Source organism: Lampetra planeri, chromosome 68 (genome assembly GCF_965212315.1).
Source record: "Lampetra planeri chromosome 68, kcLamPlan1.2.h2, whole genome shotgun sequence".
NCBI classification, from domain to species: Eukaryota; Metazoa; Chordata; class Hyperoartia; order Petromyzontiformes; family Petromyzontidae; genus Lampetra; species Lampetra planeri.
The window spans coordinates 498,281-515,284 of record NC_136173.1 but is presented as its reverse complement, the minus strand read 5'-3'; the positions used below and the strand labels follow the sequence as shown (position 1 = coordinate 515,284).

The following is a 17,004-nucleotide window of genomic DNA, read 5'->3' as shown; positions in this document are numbered from 1 at the left end:
CTGCAGGTGTCTGGACTAGCCAAGAGGGTCTCTGGGTGAGCGCGAGTTGTTCTGGGTGAGCCTGTGGCTTTCTACATGACCCTAATGGTCTCTGCGTGAGCCTGTGGGTCTCTGGGCGAGTCTGCGGGTCTCTGCCTGAGCCTGCGGGTCTCTGCCTGAGCCTGCGGGTCTCTGCCTGAGCCTGCGGGTCTCTGCGTGACCCTGCGGGTCTCTGCGTGACCCTGCGGGTCTCTGGGTGACCCTGTAGGTCTCTGGGTGACCCTGCGGGTCTCTGCGTAACCCTGTGGGTCTCTGGGTGAGCGTGAAGCTCTCTGGGTGACTGGGAGAGCCTGTGTGTGACTGGGAGAGCCTGTGTGTGTCTGGGAGAGCCTGTGTGTGTCTGGAAGAGCCTGTGTGTGACTGGCAGAGCCTGTGTGTGCCTGGGAGAGCCTGTGTGTGACTGGGAGAGCCTGTGTGTGACTGGGAGAGCCTGTGTGTGACTGGGAGAGCCTGTGTGTGACTGGGAAAGCCTGTGTGTGTCTGGGAGAGCCTGTGTGTGTCTGGGAGAGCCTGTGTGTGTCTGGAAGAGCCTGTGTGTGACTGGGAGAGCCTGTGTGTGTCTGGGAGAGTCTGTGTGTGAATGGGAGAGTCTGTGTGTGAATGGGAGAGTCTGTGTGTGAATGGGAGAGCCTGTGTGTGTCTGGGAGAGCCTGTGTGTGTCTGGGAGAGCCTGTGTGTGTCTGGGAGAGCCTGTGTGTGACTGGGAGAGTCTGTGTGTGTCTGGGAGAGTCTGTGTGTGACTGGGAGAGCCTGTGTGTATCTGGAAGAGCCTGTGTGTGACTGGGAGAGCCTGTGTGTGTCTGGGAGAGCCTGTGTGACTGGGAGAGTCTGTGTGTGACTGGGAGAGTCTGTGTGTGTCTGGGAGAGCCTGTGGGTGTCTGGGACAGCCTGTGTGTGTCTGGGAGAGCCTGTGTGTGACTGGGAGAGCCTGTGTGTGTCTGGGAGAGCCTGTGTGTGTCTGGGAGAGCCTGTGTGTGACTGGGAGAGTCTGTGTGTGTCTGGGAGAGTCTGTGTGTGACTGGGAGAGCCTGTGTGTATCTGGAAGAGCCTGTGTGTGACTGGGAGAGCCTGTGTGTGTCTGGGAGAGCCTGTGTGTGACTGGGAGAGTCTGTGTGTGACTGGGAGAGTCTGTGTGTGTCTGGGAGAGCCTGTGTGTGACTGGGAGAGCCTGTGGGTCTCTGGGCGAGCCTGTGGGTCTCTGGGTGACCCTGCGGGTCTCTGCGTGACCCTGCGGGTCTCTGCGTGACCCTGCGGGTCTCTGGGTGACCCTGTTGGTCTCTGGGTGACCCTGCGGGTCTCTGCGTAACCCTGTGGGTCTCTGGGTGAGCGTGAAGCTCTCTGGGTGACTGGGAGAGCCTGTGTGTGACTGGGAGAGCCTGTGTGTGTCTGGGAGAGCCTGTGTGTGTCTGGAAGAGCCTGTGTGTGACTGGCAGAGCCTGTGTGTGCCTGGGAGAGCCTGTGTGTGACTGGGAGAGCCTGTGTGTGACTGGGAGAGCCTGTGTGTGACTGGGAGAGCCTGTGTGTGACTGGGAAAGCCTGTGTGTGTCTGGGAGAGCCTGTGTGTGTCTGGGAGAGCCTGTGTGTGACTGGGAGAGCCTGTGTGTGTCTGGGAGAGTCTGTGTGTGAATGGGAGAGTCTGTGTGTGAATGGGAGAGTCTGTGTGTGTCTGGGAGAGCCTGTGTGTGTCTGGGAGAGCCTGTGTGTGTCTGGGAGAGCCTGTGTGTGACTGGGAGAGTCTGTGTGTGTCTGGGAGAGTCTGTGTGTGACTGGGAGAGCCTGTGTGTATCTGGAAGAGCCTGTGTGTGACTGGGAGAGCCTGTGTGTGTCTGGGAGAGCCTGTGTGTGACTGGGAGAGTCTGTGTGTGACTGGGAGAGTCTGTGTGTGTCTGGGAGAGCCTGTGGGTGTCTGGGACAGCCTGTGTGTGTCTGGGAGAGCCTGTGTGTGACTGGGAGAGCCTGTGTGTGTCTGGGAGAGCCTGTGTGTGTCTGGGAGAGCCTGTGTGTGTCTGGGAGAGCCTGTGTGTGTCTGGGAGAGCCTGTGTGTGTCTGGGAGAGCCTGTGTGTGACTGGGAGAGCCTGTGTGTATCTGGGAGAGCCTGTGTGTGACTGGGAGAGCCTGTGTGTGTCTGGGAGAGCCTGTGTGTGTCTGGGAGAGCATGTGTGTGTCTGGGAGAGCCTGTGTGTGACTGGGAGAGCCTGTGTGTATCTGGGAGAGCCTGTGTGTGACTGGGAGAGCCTGTGTGTGTCTGGGAGAGCCTGTGTGTGACTGGGAGAGCCTGTGTGTGACTGGGAGAGCCTGTGTGTGACTGGGAGAGCCTGTGTGTGACTGGGAGAGCCTGTGTGTGACTGGGAGTACCTGTGTGTGTCTGGGAGAGCCTGTGTGTGACTGGGAGAGCCTGTGTGTGTCTGGGAGAGTCTGTGTGTGTCTGAGAGTGCCTGTGTGTATCTGGGAGAGCCTGTGTGTGACTGGGAGAGCCTGTGTGTGACTGGGTGAGCCTGTGTGTGACTGGGAGAGCCTGTGTGTGACTGGGAGAGCCTGTGTGTATCTGGGAGAGCCTGTGTGTGACTGGGAGAGCCTGTGTGTGACTGGGAGAGCCTGTGTGTGTCTGGGAGAGCCTGTGTGTGTCTGGGAGAGCCTGTGTGTGTCTGGGAGAGCCTGTGTGTGACTGGGAGAGCCTGTGTGTATCTGGAAGAGCCTGTGTGTGACTGGGAGAGCCTGTGTGTGTCTGGGAGAGCCTGTGTGTGACTGGGAGAGTCTGTGTGTGACTGGGAGAGTCTGTGTGTGTCTGGGAGAGCCTGTGGGTGTCTGGGACAGCCTGTGTGTGTCTGGGAGAGCCTGTGTGTGACTGGGAGAGCCTGTGTGTGTCTGGGAGAGCCTGTGTGTGTCTGGGAGAGCCTGTGTGTGTCTGGGAGAGCCTGTGTGTGTCTGGGAGAGCCTGTGTGTGTCTGGGAGAGCCTGTGTGTGACTGGGAGAGCCTGTGTGTATCTGGGAGAGCCTGTGTGTGACTGGGAGAGCCTGTGTGTGTCTGGGAGAGCCTGTGTGTGTCTGGGAGAGCATGTGTGTGTCTGGGAGAGCATGTGTGTGTCTGGGAGAGCCTGTGTGTGACTGGGAGAGCCTGTGTGTATCTGGGAGAGCCTGTGTGTGACTGGGAGAGCCTGTGTGTGTCTGGGAGAGCCTGTGTGTGACTGGGAGAGCCTGTGTGTGACTGGGAGAGCCTGTGTGTGACTGGGAGAGCCTGTGTGTGACTGGGAGAGCCTGTGTGTGACTGGGAGTACCTGTGTGTGTCTGGGAGAGCCTGTGTGTGACTGGGAGAGCCTGTGTGTGTCTGGGAGAGTCTGTGTGTGTCTGAGAGTGCCTGTGTGTATCTGGGAGAGCCTGTGTGTGACTGGGAGAGCCTGTGTGTGACTGGGTGAGCCTGTGTGTGACTGGGAGAGCCTGTGTGTGACTGGGAGAGCCTGTGTGTATCTGGGAGAGCCTGTGTGTGACTGGGAGAGCCTGTGTGTGACTGGGAGAGCCTGTGTGTGTCTGGGAGAGCCTGTGTGTGTCTGGGAGAGCCTGTGTGTGTCTGGGAGAGCCTGTGTGTGACTGGGAGAGCCTGTGTGTGACTGGGAGAGCCTGTGTGTGACTGGGAGAGCCTGTGTGTGACTGGGAGAGCCTGTGTGTGACTGGGAGAGCCTGTGCGTGTCTGGGAGAGCCTGTGTGTGTCTGGGAGAGCCTGTGTGTGACTGGGAGAGCCTGTGTGTGTCTGGGTGAGCCTGTGCGTCTCTGGGCGAGCCTGTGGGTCTCTGGGCGAGCCTGTGGGTCTCTGGGCGAGCCTGTTTGTCTCTGGGCGAGCCTGTGGGTCTCTGGGCGAGCCTGTGGGTCTCTGGGCGAGCCTGTTTGTCTCTGGGTGAGCCTGTTTGTCTCTGGGCGAGCCTGTGGGTCTCTGGGCGAGCCTGTTTGTCTCTGGGCGAGCCTGTTTGTCTCTGGGCGAGCCTGTGGGTCTCTGGGCGAGCCTGTGGGTCTCTGGGCGAGCCTGTGGGTCTCTGGGCGAGCCTGTGGGTCTCTGGGCGAGCCTGTTGGTCTCTGGGCGAGCCTGTGGGTCTCTGGGCGAGCCTGTGGGTCTCTGGGCGAGCCTGTGGGTCTCTGGGCGAGCCTGTGGGTCTCTGGGCGAGCCTGTGGGTCTCTGGGCGAGCCTGTTTGTCTCTGGGCGAGCCTGTTTGTCTCTGGGCGAGCCTGTGGGTCTCTGGGCGAGCCTGTTTGTCTCTGGGCGAGCCTGTTTGTCTCTGGGCGAGCCTGTGGGTCTCTGGGCGAGCCTGTGGGTCTCTGGGCGAGCCTGTTTGTCTCTGGGCGAGCCTGTGGGTCTCTGGGTGAGCCTGTGGGTCTCTGGGTGAGCCTGTGGGTCTCTGGGTGAGCCTGTGGGTCTCTGGGTGAGCCTGTGGGTCTTTGGATGAGCCTGTGGGTCTTTGGATGAGCCTGTGGGTCTCTGGGTGAGCCTGTGGGTCTCTGGGTGAGCCTGTTTGTCTCTGGGTGAGCCTGTGGGTCTCTGGGTGAGCCTGTGAGTCTCTGGGTGAGCCTGTGGGTCTCTGGGTGGGTGAGCCTGTGGGTCTCTGGGTGAGCCTGTGGGTCTCTGGGTGAGCCTGTGGGTCTCTGGGTGAGCCTGTGGGTCTCTGGGTGAGCCTGTGGGTCTCTGGGTGAGCCTGTGGGTCTCTGGGTGAGCCTGTGGGTCTCTGGGTGAGCCTGTGGGTCTCTGGGTGAGCCTGTGGGTCTTTGGATGAGCCTGTGGGTCTTTGGATGAGCCTGTGGGTCTCTGGGTGAGCCTGTGGGTCTCTGGGTGAGCCTGTTTGTCTCTGGGTGAGCCTGTGGGTCTCTAGGTGAGCCTGTGGGTCTCTGGGTGAGCCTGTGAGTCTCTGGGTGAGCCTGTGGGTCTCTGGGTGGGTGAGCCTGTGGGTCTCTGGGTGAGCCTGTGGGTCTCTGGGTGAGCCTGTGGGTCTCTGGGTGAGCCTGTGGGTCTCTGGGTGAGCCTGTGGGTCTCTGGGTGAGCCTGTGGGTCTCTGGGTGAGCCTGTGGGTCTCTGGGTGAGCCTCTTTGTCTCTGGGTGAGCCTGTGGGTCTCTGGGTCAGCCTTTGGGTCTCCGGCGAGTCCACGGGTTTCCTGGGCGGGCCTGTTGCTGTCTGTGTCGGCATCTCCGGGCGAGCCCGCAAGGGTCTCCGGGCTAGCCTGCGGGTTCCCTGGGTCTCTGGGTGAGCCTGTGGGTTTCTGGATTAGCCTGTGGGTGTCCGCCTGAGCCTGTGGGTTTCTACGCGAATCTGTGCGTCCCCATGGCAGTCTGTGGGTCCCTACGCGAGGAGTCTGCAAGACCGCCGGTGTAATCGCTGTGGGCGTGCGGCTAACGTCCGCATTGGGCGATGGGTGCTCGTCGTCCGCCACCTCCATAGCCGCGTGGGGTGCAACGTAGCTGGGATAGGGTGCAGAGGGGGGCGCTGGATGAGGAGGCAGATGGAGGGATTAGTGGGGGTGGTGTGGGGGGAGGGGTGGGAGATGAACGGCAGGGAGTAAGACGCAGGGCAAAGGTGACCGGGTCAGATGATGGCACGGGGGGCAGAGGGATAGCGATGGAACAGGGGGAAGAGCAGAGAAGCAAGTAGGACACCCAGAATCGTGCAGAGAGAGAGGAGGGAGCAGCAGGGTGGAGGGGACAGGGCAGGAGGAGGAGAGGGACGGAGGCGCTGGGCGGACTCGCTCTGTGCTACGGAGCAATAATCAACAGCACAGTCGGCGCAATGACTCCTCTACAGGAGGAGGAGGGGGGAGAGGCGAGGGGAGGGGGACGCGGCGGTGGCGGTGTTAGCGGCGGTGGTAGCGGACGGCCAGGACAGTCGGTGGGGGTGGGGGGGGTGTGGGATGGGCGGCTTGCGAGGGGAGGACGGTGCTCAGGTGGTGGGTAGCAAGCCTGGGCAAGGCCAGAGGATGCTGGTGGGGGGGGCATCAAATCCTCGGGGTCCATTTGGCGCGTGCGCGCGTTGTCAACGACGCCGCCGCCGCTCAGAATGGGCCACCGCCACCACAGCCACCAGCACCACCACCACCGCCACCACCGACAACCGCCGTCACCACCGCCGGGCTCCTCCAGCCGGAGTGCCGATCCTCCGTCCCGTCCCCTCTCCTCCCCCACGGCTCGTTTCCACTGGCGCCTTCGCCGCCGGTACCGCCACCGCCGCCGCCGCCGCTAGTGCCGCCGCCAGTGCCGCCGCCGCCCCCATCGGCGTTACCTTGCCCGAAGTCCGAGTGGAAGCTGTTGGGGGAGGCGTCGGGAAACGCGGGCGGCTTGTCCCGCACGTCGGCACCGGCCACGCCGCCCGGCTGCGCGCCGGACTTGTGCGACTTCTGGTGCAGGGCCAGAGAGGCGCGGTGCTTGTACATCTTTCCGCACGTGCGGCAGTGGAAGCTCTTCTCGGCGCTGTGCGTGCGCTTGTGCCCGATGAGGCTGTGCGACCAGCGGAAGGTCTTTCCGCACTTGTCGCAGCGGTACGGCCGCTCACCTGTGTGAACGCGCTGGTGACTCAGCAGCTCGTGCGAGCGCAGGAACGCCTTGCCGCACGTGTCGCACTGGTACGGCTTCTTGTCCGTGTGGATGCGCTGGTGCTGCGGGGTGGCGGGCGCGCAGGGCACGGCGGTGACGGCGGTGACAGCGACGGCGGTTGTGGAAGCGGCGGTGACGATGGTTGCAGTGGTGGAGGCAGTGACAGAGTTCGTGGTGACGGTTGTGGCGGTGGCAGCGATGGTTGTCGTGGTGACAGAGTTGATGGTGGCGGTGACGGCGAGGCGGTGGGTGGTGGGGCGTGTGGGAGACAAGGGAGAGAAGGGAGAGGGCAGACGCACGGTGAGGTGGCAACCTAAAATAAAAGTAGTTTAAATAGTCAAATAGTTTTAACACTCCTCCAAATCAATGACCAATGAATGACCTCCAAGTCGCGACTCGGCGAGGTTCACAAGCGAGACAACCCCAGTATCCTCAAGTGCCGCTTCTCAACTCAACAATGTTTTCTATTTTACCACGTGAGGCACCCGGAGCTGGGCAACTCTTTTGGAAGCGGCCTGGCGATCACAAGCCCAACTAAGTGGCGGTGCGAGTCGACAGTTCTCTGCGCAAGTTTACCCCTGACCCAATCACTACCCCGATCATCACTACCCCTTACCGCTACACCAACCCCTAACCCAATCAATACCCCTACACCAAACCCTAAGCCAATCACAATACCACTACACCAACCCCTAACCCAATCAATACCCCTACACCAACACTAACCCAATCAATACCCCTACACCAACACTAACCCAATCACTACCCCTACACCAACACTAACCCAATCACTACCCCTACACCAACACTAACCCAATCAATACCCCTACACCAACACTAACCCAATCACTACCCCTACACCAACACTAACCCAATCACTACCACTACACCAACACTAACCCAATCACTACCACTACACCAACACTAACCCAATCACTACCCCTACACCAACACTAACCCAATCACTACCCCTACACCAACACTAACCCAATCACTACCACTACACCAACACTAACCCAATCACTACCACTACACCAACACTAACCCAATCACTACCCCTACACCAACACTAACCCAATCACTACCCCTACACCAACACTAACCCAATCACTACCCCTACACCAACACTAACCCAATCACTACCCCTACACCAACACTAACCCAATCACTACCCCTACACCAACACTAACCCAATCACTACCCCTACACCAACACTAACCCAATCACTACCCCTACACCAACCCCTAACCCAATCACTACGCCCATCACTACCACAACACCAAGCACTAACCCAATGACTATTGCTATCCATAATGCAGATTTTTTGGGCTAGATTGCGTAAATTTAAATGTGCCGTTACACCCGCCACAACTCGACACAGCCAATTAGCAATACAATTAGCAAGGTTTCGTCACGTAAAGAAAACATGCCAATTCGTAACTAGTACAGCACACCGGGTGTGTTGGAAAGCAAATCAATAACATTCACCATTCGACTACCGTGACTTTTCGCCGGTAATTGCAAATGGCATCATCAGGCGGCAGCTGGATTTGTGGAGAAATCCTCCTGTTTCATTCCTCAAATAGACGGATAGGTGTCACTTGTAAGCCCTTCTTGGGCAAAGTGGGGTGGGGATTAATGATTGCCTATGAATTACAATGTACATTAGACATGCACATTGTTGTTCGTGTACCAGCTGTCGTTTGTGTCTACTAAAATAGCAGTACCTGTTGATTGTCTGCTCAGAGGCAATCCACACTGCTGTATGGTGACCTGTATAGGCATGCATGTAGACAATGCATTACTTGATGATTCGCTTACAAGCAGCACTAAGTCTGTAGCTATCTGAATGGTGAAAATAATTTTTCTTTCTCTCAATTTCGATAGATTATCTAATTAGTCTTGGCCAGTAGTCACTAGTTTTGCACAGAACTTCAACATTATCAAAATCAATTGAGTGTACTTGCGTCTTCTGCCACTGCCGACAGTTGTGTTTGGGAGTAGTTGGGCCGACAACACAAATAAAAAGCAAGAGACTAAAACAACACAAGGAATTGTAAATACTCTCTCTCTCTCATCTTCACGGTGGCTAGGCGACGTTAACTACATCGCTTGGTACACACAGGAGCTCCTGGGTTTGATCCTGACGGACGCCTGCAGTACATTTGGAGTTTGCATCTCTCTCTCTCCCCCCGTGGTCCCGTAGATTTCTCTCCGGTTTTTTCTCCACATTTAGCGAACACGTATTTCTGCATTTCCACGTGACGACAAGCCACTTCACAGGGCTTCTGACAAGAGAGCCACGCAGCCTAACCTGGTAACATTAAAGTTGTTTTTACTTTATAAAGATTAATACATGACACGGTAGCAACGTCGCCCACTACTGGGGTGTCTCTGTAACGCCTTTCTACGTGCCCATCGCTCAGCAGCGAGAAGAACGGCGATAGTGCCGTGCACCGAATCATTTCTTGTCATTATCCGAGTGACCACCGCCAACCTCATTCCAGTCACCACCACCCTAATCTCACAGCCACCACCCTGATTTCAGTTACCACCACCCCCACTCTGATCTCACCACCACCACCCCTGATCTCAATCACCATCACCACCCTGATTTGAGTTACCACCACCACCCTGATTTCAGTTACCACCATGACCACTCTAATCTCACCACCACCACCACCCTGATCTCACCACCACCATCACCCCTGATCTCAATCACCATCACCACCCTGATTTAAAGTCACCAGCACCGTGATATCCCCGTGACCCCCACCCACCCATCCCCTCCCGCCCCCCGCCCCCCCTCACCTTGAGCACATCCTCGGGCAGGCGGAAGTTCTTGCCGCACTGCTCGCAGACGTAGGGGCGCTCGTCGGTGTGCGTGCGCTGGTGGCGCGCCAGGTCCCGCGTCAGCGCGAAGCTCTTGCCGCACTGGTCGCACTGGAAAGGCCGCTCGCCCGTGTGCAGCGACTGGTGGCGGAACAGGTCGGTGGACTGGCGGAAGAGCTTGCCGCAGTCGGCGCACTTGTAGCGCTTCTCCTTGACGTGCGACGAGCGCCGGGGCAGCAGCTCGCAGGCCGCGGCTCCCCCCCCGTCCTTGCTCACCAGCACGCCGCCCACCACGCCGCCCACCACGCCGCCCACCACGCCGCCCACCGCCCCGCCGCCCCCGCCCACCGCGCCCACCGCGCCGCCCCCCCCCGCCGCCGCCGGGGCCGCCGGGGCCGTCCACGCCGCCGCCGTTGGGGCCGGCTCCGGTGTCGGCGCCGCAGTCGAGCGGCTCCACGGTGGGCCCCGGGGTGCCGGTCTGTGTCGGCTGCTGCTGTTGCTGCTGCTGCTGCTGTTGTTGCTGCTGCTGCTGTTGTTGTTGTTGCTGCTGTTGCTGCTGCTGTTGTTGTTGTGGATCAGGGGCCGGGCAGCTTGACATGACGTGAGAGCCTGCGGCAAATGTTAAACGACAGACAGCTGTCACGATGGACGCGCGTGTGTGTGTGCGCGTGTGTGTGTGCATGTGTGTGTGTGCGTATGCGCGTGTGTGTACGCTTAACTTCTATCGCACCGTACGTAGCCAACCGTGCTAAACGGAGGTGCGGGGGGGGAAGGACAACAAACTAAACACAAAGCATGATAATTGGTTTTTTACCCTTTTATCTGGCAACAAAACTGAGGTGTCAATTTTGCTGCCAGATAAAAGGGTAAAAAAACTAAGATCATATTTTTCTACTGGCAAATGAGGTTCCAATGGTGTAAATGCTTACCCCGAGCTCTCATACTCTGATGGTGCATTGTCTTTGAGTTGTGCGCCTTTTGGCGTCATCTGGTCCAACACCATGTGAGACTAGGCTCTAAGAAAAGCTGTCTCGGGTGTGGACCAATCAACTTCAAGGACAGTGCATACATTATCAGAGTTGTGTTTTTTGTTTACATTACGACCGCAGGTATTGTGGTCTATGCAAACATGAATCCTTGTAAAAAAGGTGTCAGTTTTGTTGCCAGATAAAAGGGGTAAAAAAACAATTATCATATGTTTCTACTGGCAAATGAGGTTCCAATGGTGTAAACACAAAACAGTTCTAAAGAAATGAGTTTGTCAATGTCGATGATTTAAAAGTGCACAGCACCCAATGGTTTTCTAACATCAGAAGGAAGAGCATTCCAGACGGCCGCAAAAGCGCATTGGAAACTAACATTTGTGATGGCAAAGTCGTTCTGAACAAAAGCTACAAAGCTCAGTGTGGCTTACCCGGTGAAGTAAAAATAGTTTAGTAGTTCAGGTTCAGAGTGTGGGGAGCGGTAATGCAGTGGTTAGCCCGCAACGCTACAAGACCATCGAACAGAGTTCGATTCCCGCTCACGGTCAACACCAGCGACGATTATCTGCACTGGTCCTGGACCTCCCAGAGGTCGACTTAGCCTCAAATGAGGATATGTTGCGTATAAACTTCACCGCTAGGGAGACAAAGGCCACACCACCCCCTTGCCCAAACAGTCTAAACTAAAACTAAACTCCGATTTAAAGCTTTCGTGACTGCAGGGATTCATATTCTTGGTTCTTTCGGTAAAGTCACGGAGAAGGGAAATAATAAAGTAAAAAAACTAAAACAATTAAATTCTCACGACGTTTCGATTGCAACAAACAATCATCATCAGGTGTGAAAACAACAGCAAGAAAAAAACGCCACAGATGTGGTGCTAACGTTAACGTTAAAAAAAAAGAAAAAACGCCACTTATTTCAAATTTTTATTATTTCCCTTCTACATGACTTTACTGAAAGAACCAAGAACATAAAACTATTTTTATTTTACCCGGGAAGGGCCACTGAGCTAGACCTGTTTTCCTTAAGTGACCCGGCGGGGAAAACCCGGAGGTCCCGGAGAAAAATCCCACGCAACCACGGGGAGACAGACACACAAACTCCAAATATACAGCAGCAGGCATTGTCAGGGTCAGGATCGAACCCACGACCTCCTGTTTACCAGGCGAGGTAGTTAACATCTCATAGCCACCGTGATGATGACGATGATGGAGAGAGACACGCAAACTCCAAATATACAGCAGCAGGCATCGTCAGGGTCGACCCCACGACCGCCTGCGTACCAGGCGAGGTAGTCAACATCTCCAGCTTCCGGAAGGGGGGGGGGGGACGTCGAACACGGTGCCCAAAAGCCCTCTACCGCAATCGTGGAAGCAGCTTCAGGCGCTGGCAGGGAGCTGGTAGGAGCTGTTAGGAGCTGGTAGGGGCTGGTAGGGGCTGGTAGGGGCTGGTAGGTAGGGGCTGGTAGGGGCTGGTAGGGGCTGGTAGGGGCTGGTAGGGGCTGGTAGGGGCTGGTAGGGGCTGGTAGGGGCTGGTAGGGGCTGGTAGGTAGGGGCTGGTAGGAGCTGGTAGGTAGGGGCTGGTAGGAGCTGGTAGGGGCTGGTAGGGGCTGGTAGGTAGGGGCTGGTAGGGGCTGGTAGGTAGGGGCTGGTAGGGGCTGGTAGGGGCTGGTAGGGGCTGGTAGGGGCTGGTAGGGGCTGGTAGGGGCTGGTAGGAGCTGGTAGGTAGGGGCTGGTAGGGGCTGGTAGGGGCTGGTAGGGAGCTGGTAGGAGTTGGTAGGGGCTGGTAGGGGCTGGTAGGGGCTGGTAGGGGTTGGTAGGGGCTGGTAGGGGCTGGTAGGGGCTGGTAGGAGCTGGTAGGTAGGGGCTGGTAGGGGCTGGTAGGGGCTGGTAGGGAGCTGGTAGGAGTTGGTAGGGGCTGGTAGGGGCTGGTAGGGGCTGGTAGGGGTTGGTAGGGGCTGGTAGGGGCTGGTAGGGGCTGGTAGGTAGGGGCTGGTAGGAGCTGGTAGGGGCTGGAAGGGACTGGTAGGTAGGGGCTGGTAGGGGCTGGTAGGGAGCTGGTCGGGGCGCTGGCACCACTCACCGGCTTCTTCCCCGAGCGGCACCTGCTGCTCCGAGCGCGTCTTGCGGGCGCGGGGACTCTGCGTCAGGCGCAGGCCGCCCATGATGCTCGGGAAACTGGGGGGGCTGGCGGCCGGGAACTCCGGCATGGGGTCTGCAGACAGCAACCCAAGGCGGGGGTGGGGGGGTGGGGGGGGAGACCCACACACACCACACATACCACACCACACACCAGACAAACACCATCACGAGTTAATACCACTCTTCAATGCAGCGCGAGTTTAACAAAAAAAACATTTTCATTCGATAGGCGACACTTTGGACAATGACTCCCCTCTTGGGTGGCTACGTAGGGTGCAAAAGAAGTTCAACATACACACAGAGACCCACAGACTCACCACACAGACCCACAGATCCACAGACCCACGACACAGAGACCCACAGACTCACCACACAGAGACCCACAGACTCATCACACAGACACCCACAGACTCATCACACAGAGACCCATACTCACCACACAGCCATATTATCATAACACAGAGACCCATAGACTCACAACGTATCGCGCAGCGCTTTTAGACGAGCTTTTGCGACCGTCTGGAACGCTCTTCCTTTCGATATTAGAAAGCCACTGGGAGCTGTTACACTTTAAACTCATCATCTAGATTGAAACATGTATTTCTTTAGGGTCGTGTTTAGTTCGTTGTCCTTCCACTCCGATTAACGCGGTTGGCTACGTATGGTACGAAAGAAGTTCAACATTCCTACATTCGGAGATGTTATAACTCTACCTCCCCTGGTATACAGGAGGTCCGTGAGTTCAACCCCGACCCCGACACCTGTTTATTTGGAGTTTGAATGTCTCGCTCCACATGGCCATGTCGATTTTCCTCCGGGTTTAGCATATTTGGCTGCTGCTGTACATTTCCACGCGACGATGATGATGATGACGATGAGCGGCCACCACGATGAGCTATCGTTTGTGATGGCAGGGTCGCGTCTGAAAAAACACCTGCACAGCTCCGTGGGGCCTTAGCTGGTAAAAAATATAGTTTACTGTAGTTTAGTCTGTATGGGTCTGCGTGTGTCTGCGTGTGTCTCCGTGTGTCTCCGTGTCTGTATGTGTGTCTGTATGTGTGTGTCTGTAAGTGTGTGTCTGTATGTGTGTCTGTAAGTGTGTCTGTAAGTGTGTCTGTATGTGTGTCTGTATGTGTGTCTGTATGTGTGTCTGTATGTGTGTTCAACCGAGGAGGAGGAGGAGGCACCCAACGTCGTCGCGGTTGTACAATGACAATACCTGCCCCTGGCCACGGGGAATTTCCACCGCGGCACACGGCATGCCCAAAACAACATTCGAGCTGGACCAAGCTCATTTTGGGAGTCTGTACCAAAGACAAAGATCTCCCGTACGGCATTAACAGACTCTATCAAGGCTGGCACGGCACACGAGGGGGTTGGGTGGCCAGCATCACGCCCGGCCGCCTTTGTCTCCCCTAGCACCAGGTACTCATTTGATATTCTCAGGTTTTTTCGGTAAAGTCACGTAGGTAAAACATTAAAAGTGATGAAAGTAAAATAAAACAAAACAAAAATAAAAAATAAAAATACTCATTTGAGTTGACCTATGGGGAGGAGGCCCAGGACCGCTTCACACAATCGCCACTGGTGGTGGTGGCGGCGAGCGCAGCGCGCCAACCGTTACCACTCCCGCTCCCCCCCCCCCCCACATGCACCAACACGCACTTATTCACGTGACAAACCTCACGAACAGGCTGTGCTCAGGTGGTGGTGATGGCTTAACGACAACATTTACATTTTACGCGGCCTAACCCCAAAAACCTTCGCGACCAATATGATTCGTCGCGAAAGCCTCCGTGTGTTGCACGGACACGTACTGACACGCGCACTGGCACGCGCACTGGCACGCGCACTGACACGCGCACGCACGTGTGGGGTGCCTTGAGGATTAACTCCTGGAGCAGGTGTCTGGGCGCTTTCGCGGGATTGGGTTGCTCGGGTTGCCGCGGAAGGTGGCCAAGGGCTGCCAGGGCACAGAGGCCCAGCCAGCAAAGATCCGCAGAAACATGGGGGAGTGGTGGGTGGTGAGTGCGAGTACGTGTGTGTGTCTGGGAGTGGTGGGTGGTGAGTGCGAGTACGTGTGTGTGTCTGGGAGGGGTGGGTGGTGAGTGCGAGTACGTGTGTGTGTCTGGGAGGGGTGGGTGGTGAGTGTGAGTACGTGTGTGTGTCTGGGGTGGGTGGGTGGTGGTGTGAGTACGTGTGTGTGTCTGGGAGGGGTGGGTGTGAGTGTGAGTACGTGTGTGTGTCTGAGGGGTGGGTGGTGGTGTGAGTACGTGTGTGTGTCTGGGAGTGGTGGGTGGTGGTGTGAGTACGTGTGTGTGTCTGGGAGGGGTGGGTGTGAGTGTGAGTACGTGTGTGTGTCTGGGGTGGGTGGTGGGTGTGAGTACGCGTGTGTGTCTGGGAGGGGTGGGTGTGGGTGTGAGTACGTGTGTGTGTCTGGGAGGGGTGGGTGGTGAGTGTGAGTACGTGTGTGTGTCTGAGGGGTGGGTGGTGAGTGTGAGTACGTGTGTGTGTCTGGGAGAGGTGGTGAGTGTGAGTACGTGTGTGTGTCTGGGAGGGGTGGGTGGTGGGTGTGAGTACGCGTGTGTGTCTGGGAGGGGTGGGTGGTGAGTGTGAGTACGCGTGTGTGTCTGAGGGGTGAGTGGTGAGTGTGAGTACGTGTGTGTGTCTGGGAGGGGTGGGTGGTGGGTGTGAGTACGTGTGTGTGTCTGGGAGGGGTGGGTGGTGAGTGTGAGCACGTGTGTGTGTCTGGGAGGGGTGGGTGGTGAGTGTGAGCACGTGTGTGTGTCTGGGAGGGGTGGGTGGTGAGTGTGAGCACGTGTGTGTGTCTGGGAGGGGTGGGTGGTGAGTGTGAGTACGTGTGTGTGTCTGGGAGGGGTGGGTGGTGAGTGTGAGCACGTGTGTGTGTCTGGGAGGGGTGGGTGGTGTGTGTGAGCACGTGTGTGTGTCTGGGAGGGGTGGGTGGTGTGTGTGAGCACGTGTGTGTGTCTGGGAGGGGTGGGTGGTGAGTGCGAGTACGTGTGTGTCTGAGGGGTGGGTGGTGAGTGTGAGTACGTGTGTGTGTCTGAGGGGTGGGTGTGAGTGTGAGTACGTGTGTGTGTCTGGGAGGGGTGGGTGGTGAGTGTGAGTACGTGTGTGTGTCTGAGGGGTGGGTGGTGAGTGTGAGTACGTGTGTGTGTCTGAGGGGTGGGTGTGAGTGTGAGTACGTGTGTGTGTCTGGGAGGGGTGGGTGGTGAGTGTGAGTACGTGTGTGTGTCTGAGGGGTGGGTGTGAGTGTGAGTACGTGTGTGTGTCTGGGAGGGGTGGGTGGTGTGTGTGAGTACGTGTGTGTGTCTGGGAGGGGTGGGTGTGAGTGTGAGTACGCGTGTGTGTCTGGGAGGGGTGGGTGGTGTGTGTGAGTACGTGTGTGTGTCTGAGGGGTGAGTGGTGAGTGTGAGTACGTGTGTGTGTCTGGGAGGGGTGGGTGTGAGTGTGAGTACGTGTGTGTGTCTGGGAGGGGTGGGTGGTGGGAGGAGACTGTGAAAGCGTGTGTTCGCTGTGACGGCGCGTGTGTGTGTATGTCAAACTTATTTCGCACCGTGCGTAGCCTAATCGAAGGTGCAGGGGAAGGATAGCAAACTCACACAGGAAGCAGTTCTAAAGAAATGAGTTTACAATTTAGTACAGTAGTGTAGTGTATAGTGTAGTGTATAGTATAGTGTATAGTGCAGTGTATAGTGTAGTATGTGTAGTGTGTAGTGTAGTCTATTATGGTGTGGTGTATAGTTTAGTTTGTATGTTGAACTTCTTTCACATCTCACGAAGCCAACCGCGTTAATCGGGGGTACGGGGCCAGGGAACTAAACAACAAAAACTGTCCTCAAAAAATGAGTCCGTCAATCTCGACGATTATTTAAAAGTGCACCGTAGCTCCACCATGGCTTCCTGATATCGGAAGGGGACGAACAATTCCAGATGGCCGCAGGGAACAGCGCCATGATGATGATGCATTGACCACCGTCTTTGTTCGACGGCTCGCCAAAAGCCGCTGCTGTTGCAAGGATGACGACCAGAGTTGACGTGATGACGGTTCATTGCTCCGTGAAGCGATCAACAACGTGTCTGTGTGTGAGAGCGTGTGTGTGTGTCTGTGTGATAGCGTGTGTGTGTCTGTGTGTGTGCGTCTGTGTGTGAGAGCGTGTGTGTGTGTGAGCGCGCGTGTGTGTCTGTGTGTGAGAGCGTGTGTGTGCGTCTGTGATAGCGTGTGAGTGTGTGTGAGAGCGTGTGTGTGCGTCTGTGTGTGAGAGCGTGTGTGTGTGCGAGAGCGTGTGTGTGTGTGCGTCTGTGTGAGAGCGTGTGTGTGCGTCTGTGTGAGAGCGTGTGTGTGTGTGCGTCTGTGTGATAGCGTGTGTGTGCGTCTGTGTGAGCGCGTGTGTGTGTGTGTGAGCGCGTGTGTGTGTGTGC

General features: G+C 57.0%; 1 protein-coding gene across 1 annotated transcript in view; it reads right to left on the bottom strand.

The window, feature by feature from the left end:
• LOC144737349 (uncharacterized) overlaps nucleotides 1-17,004 on the bottom strand; it is a 35,536-nt gene that overhangs the window by 1,911 nt on the left and 16,621 nt on the right. Inside the window, exons 3-5 of the mRNA XM_078620003.1 lie at nucleotides 12,525-12,634; nucleotides 9,414-9,857; nucleotides 6,292-6,664 (exon numbers count right to left, since the gene is read on the bottom strand). Coding sequence (XP_078476129.1) covers nucleotides 6,292-6,664; nucleotides 9,414-9,857; nucleotides 12,525-12,634 — 927 coding nt within the window. The remainder of the gene's footprint in view (nucleotides 1-6,291; nucleotides 6,665-9,413; nucleotides 9,858-12,524; nucleotides 12,635-17,004) is intronic.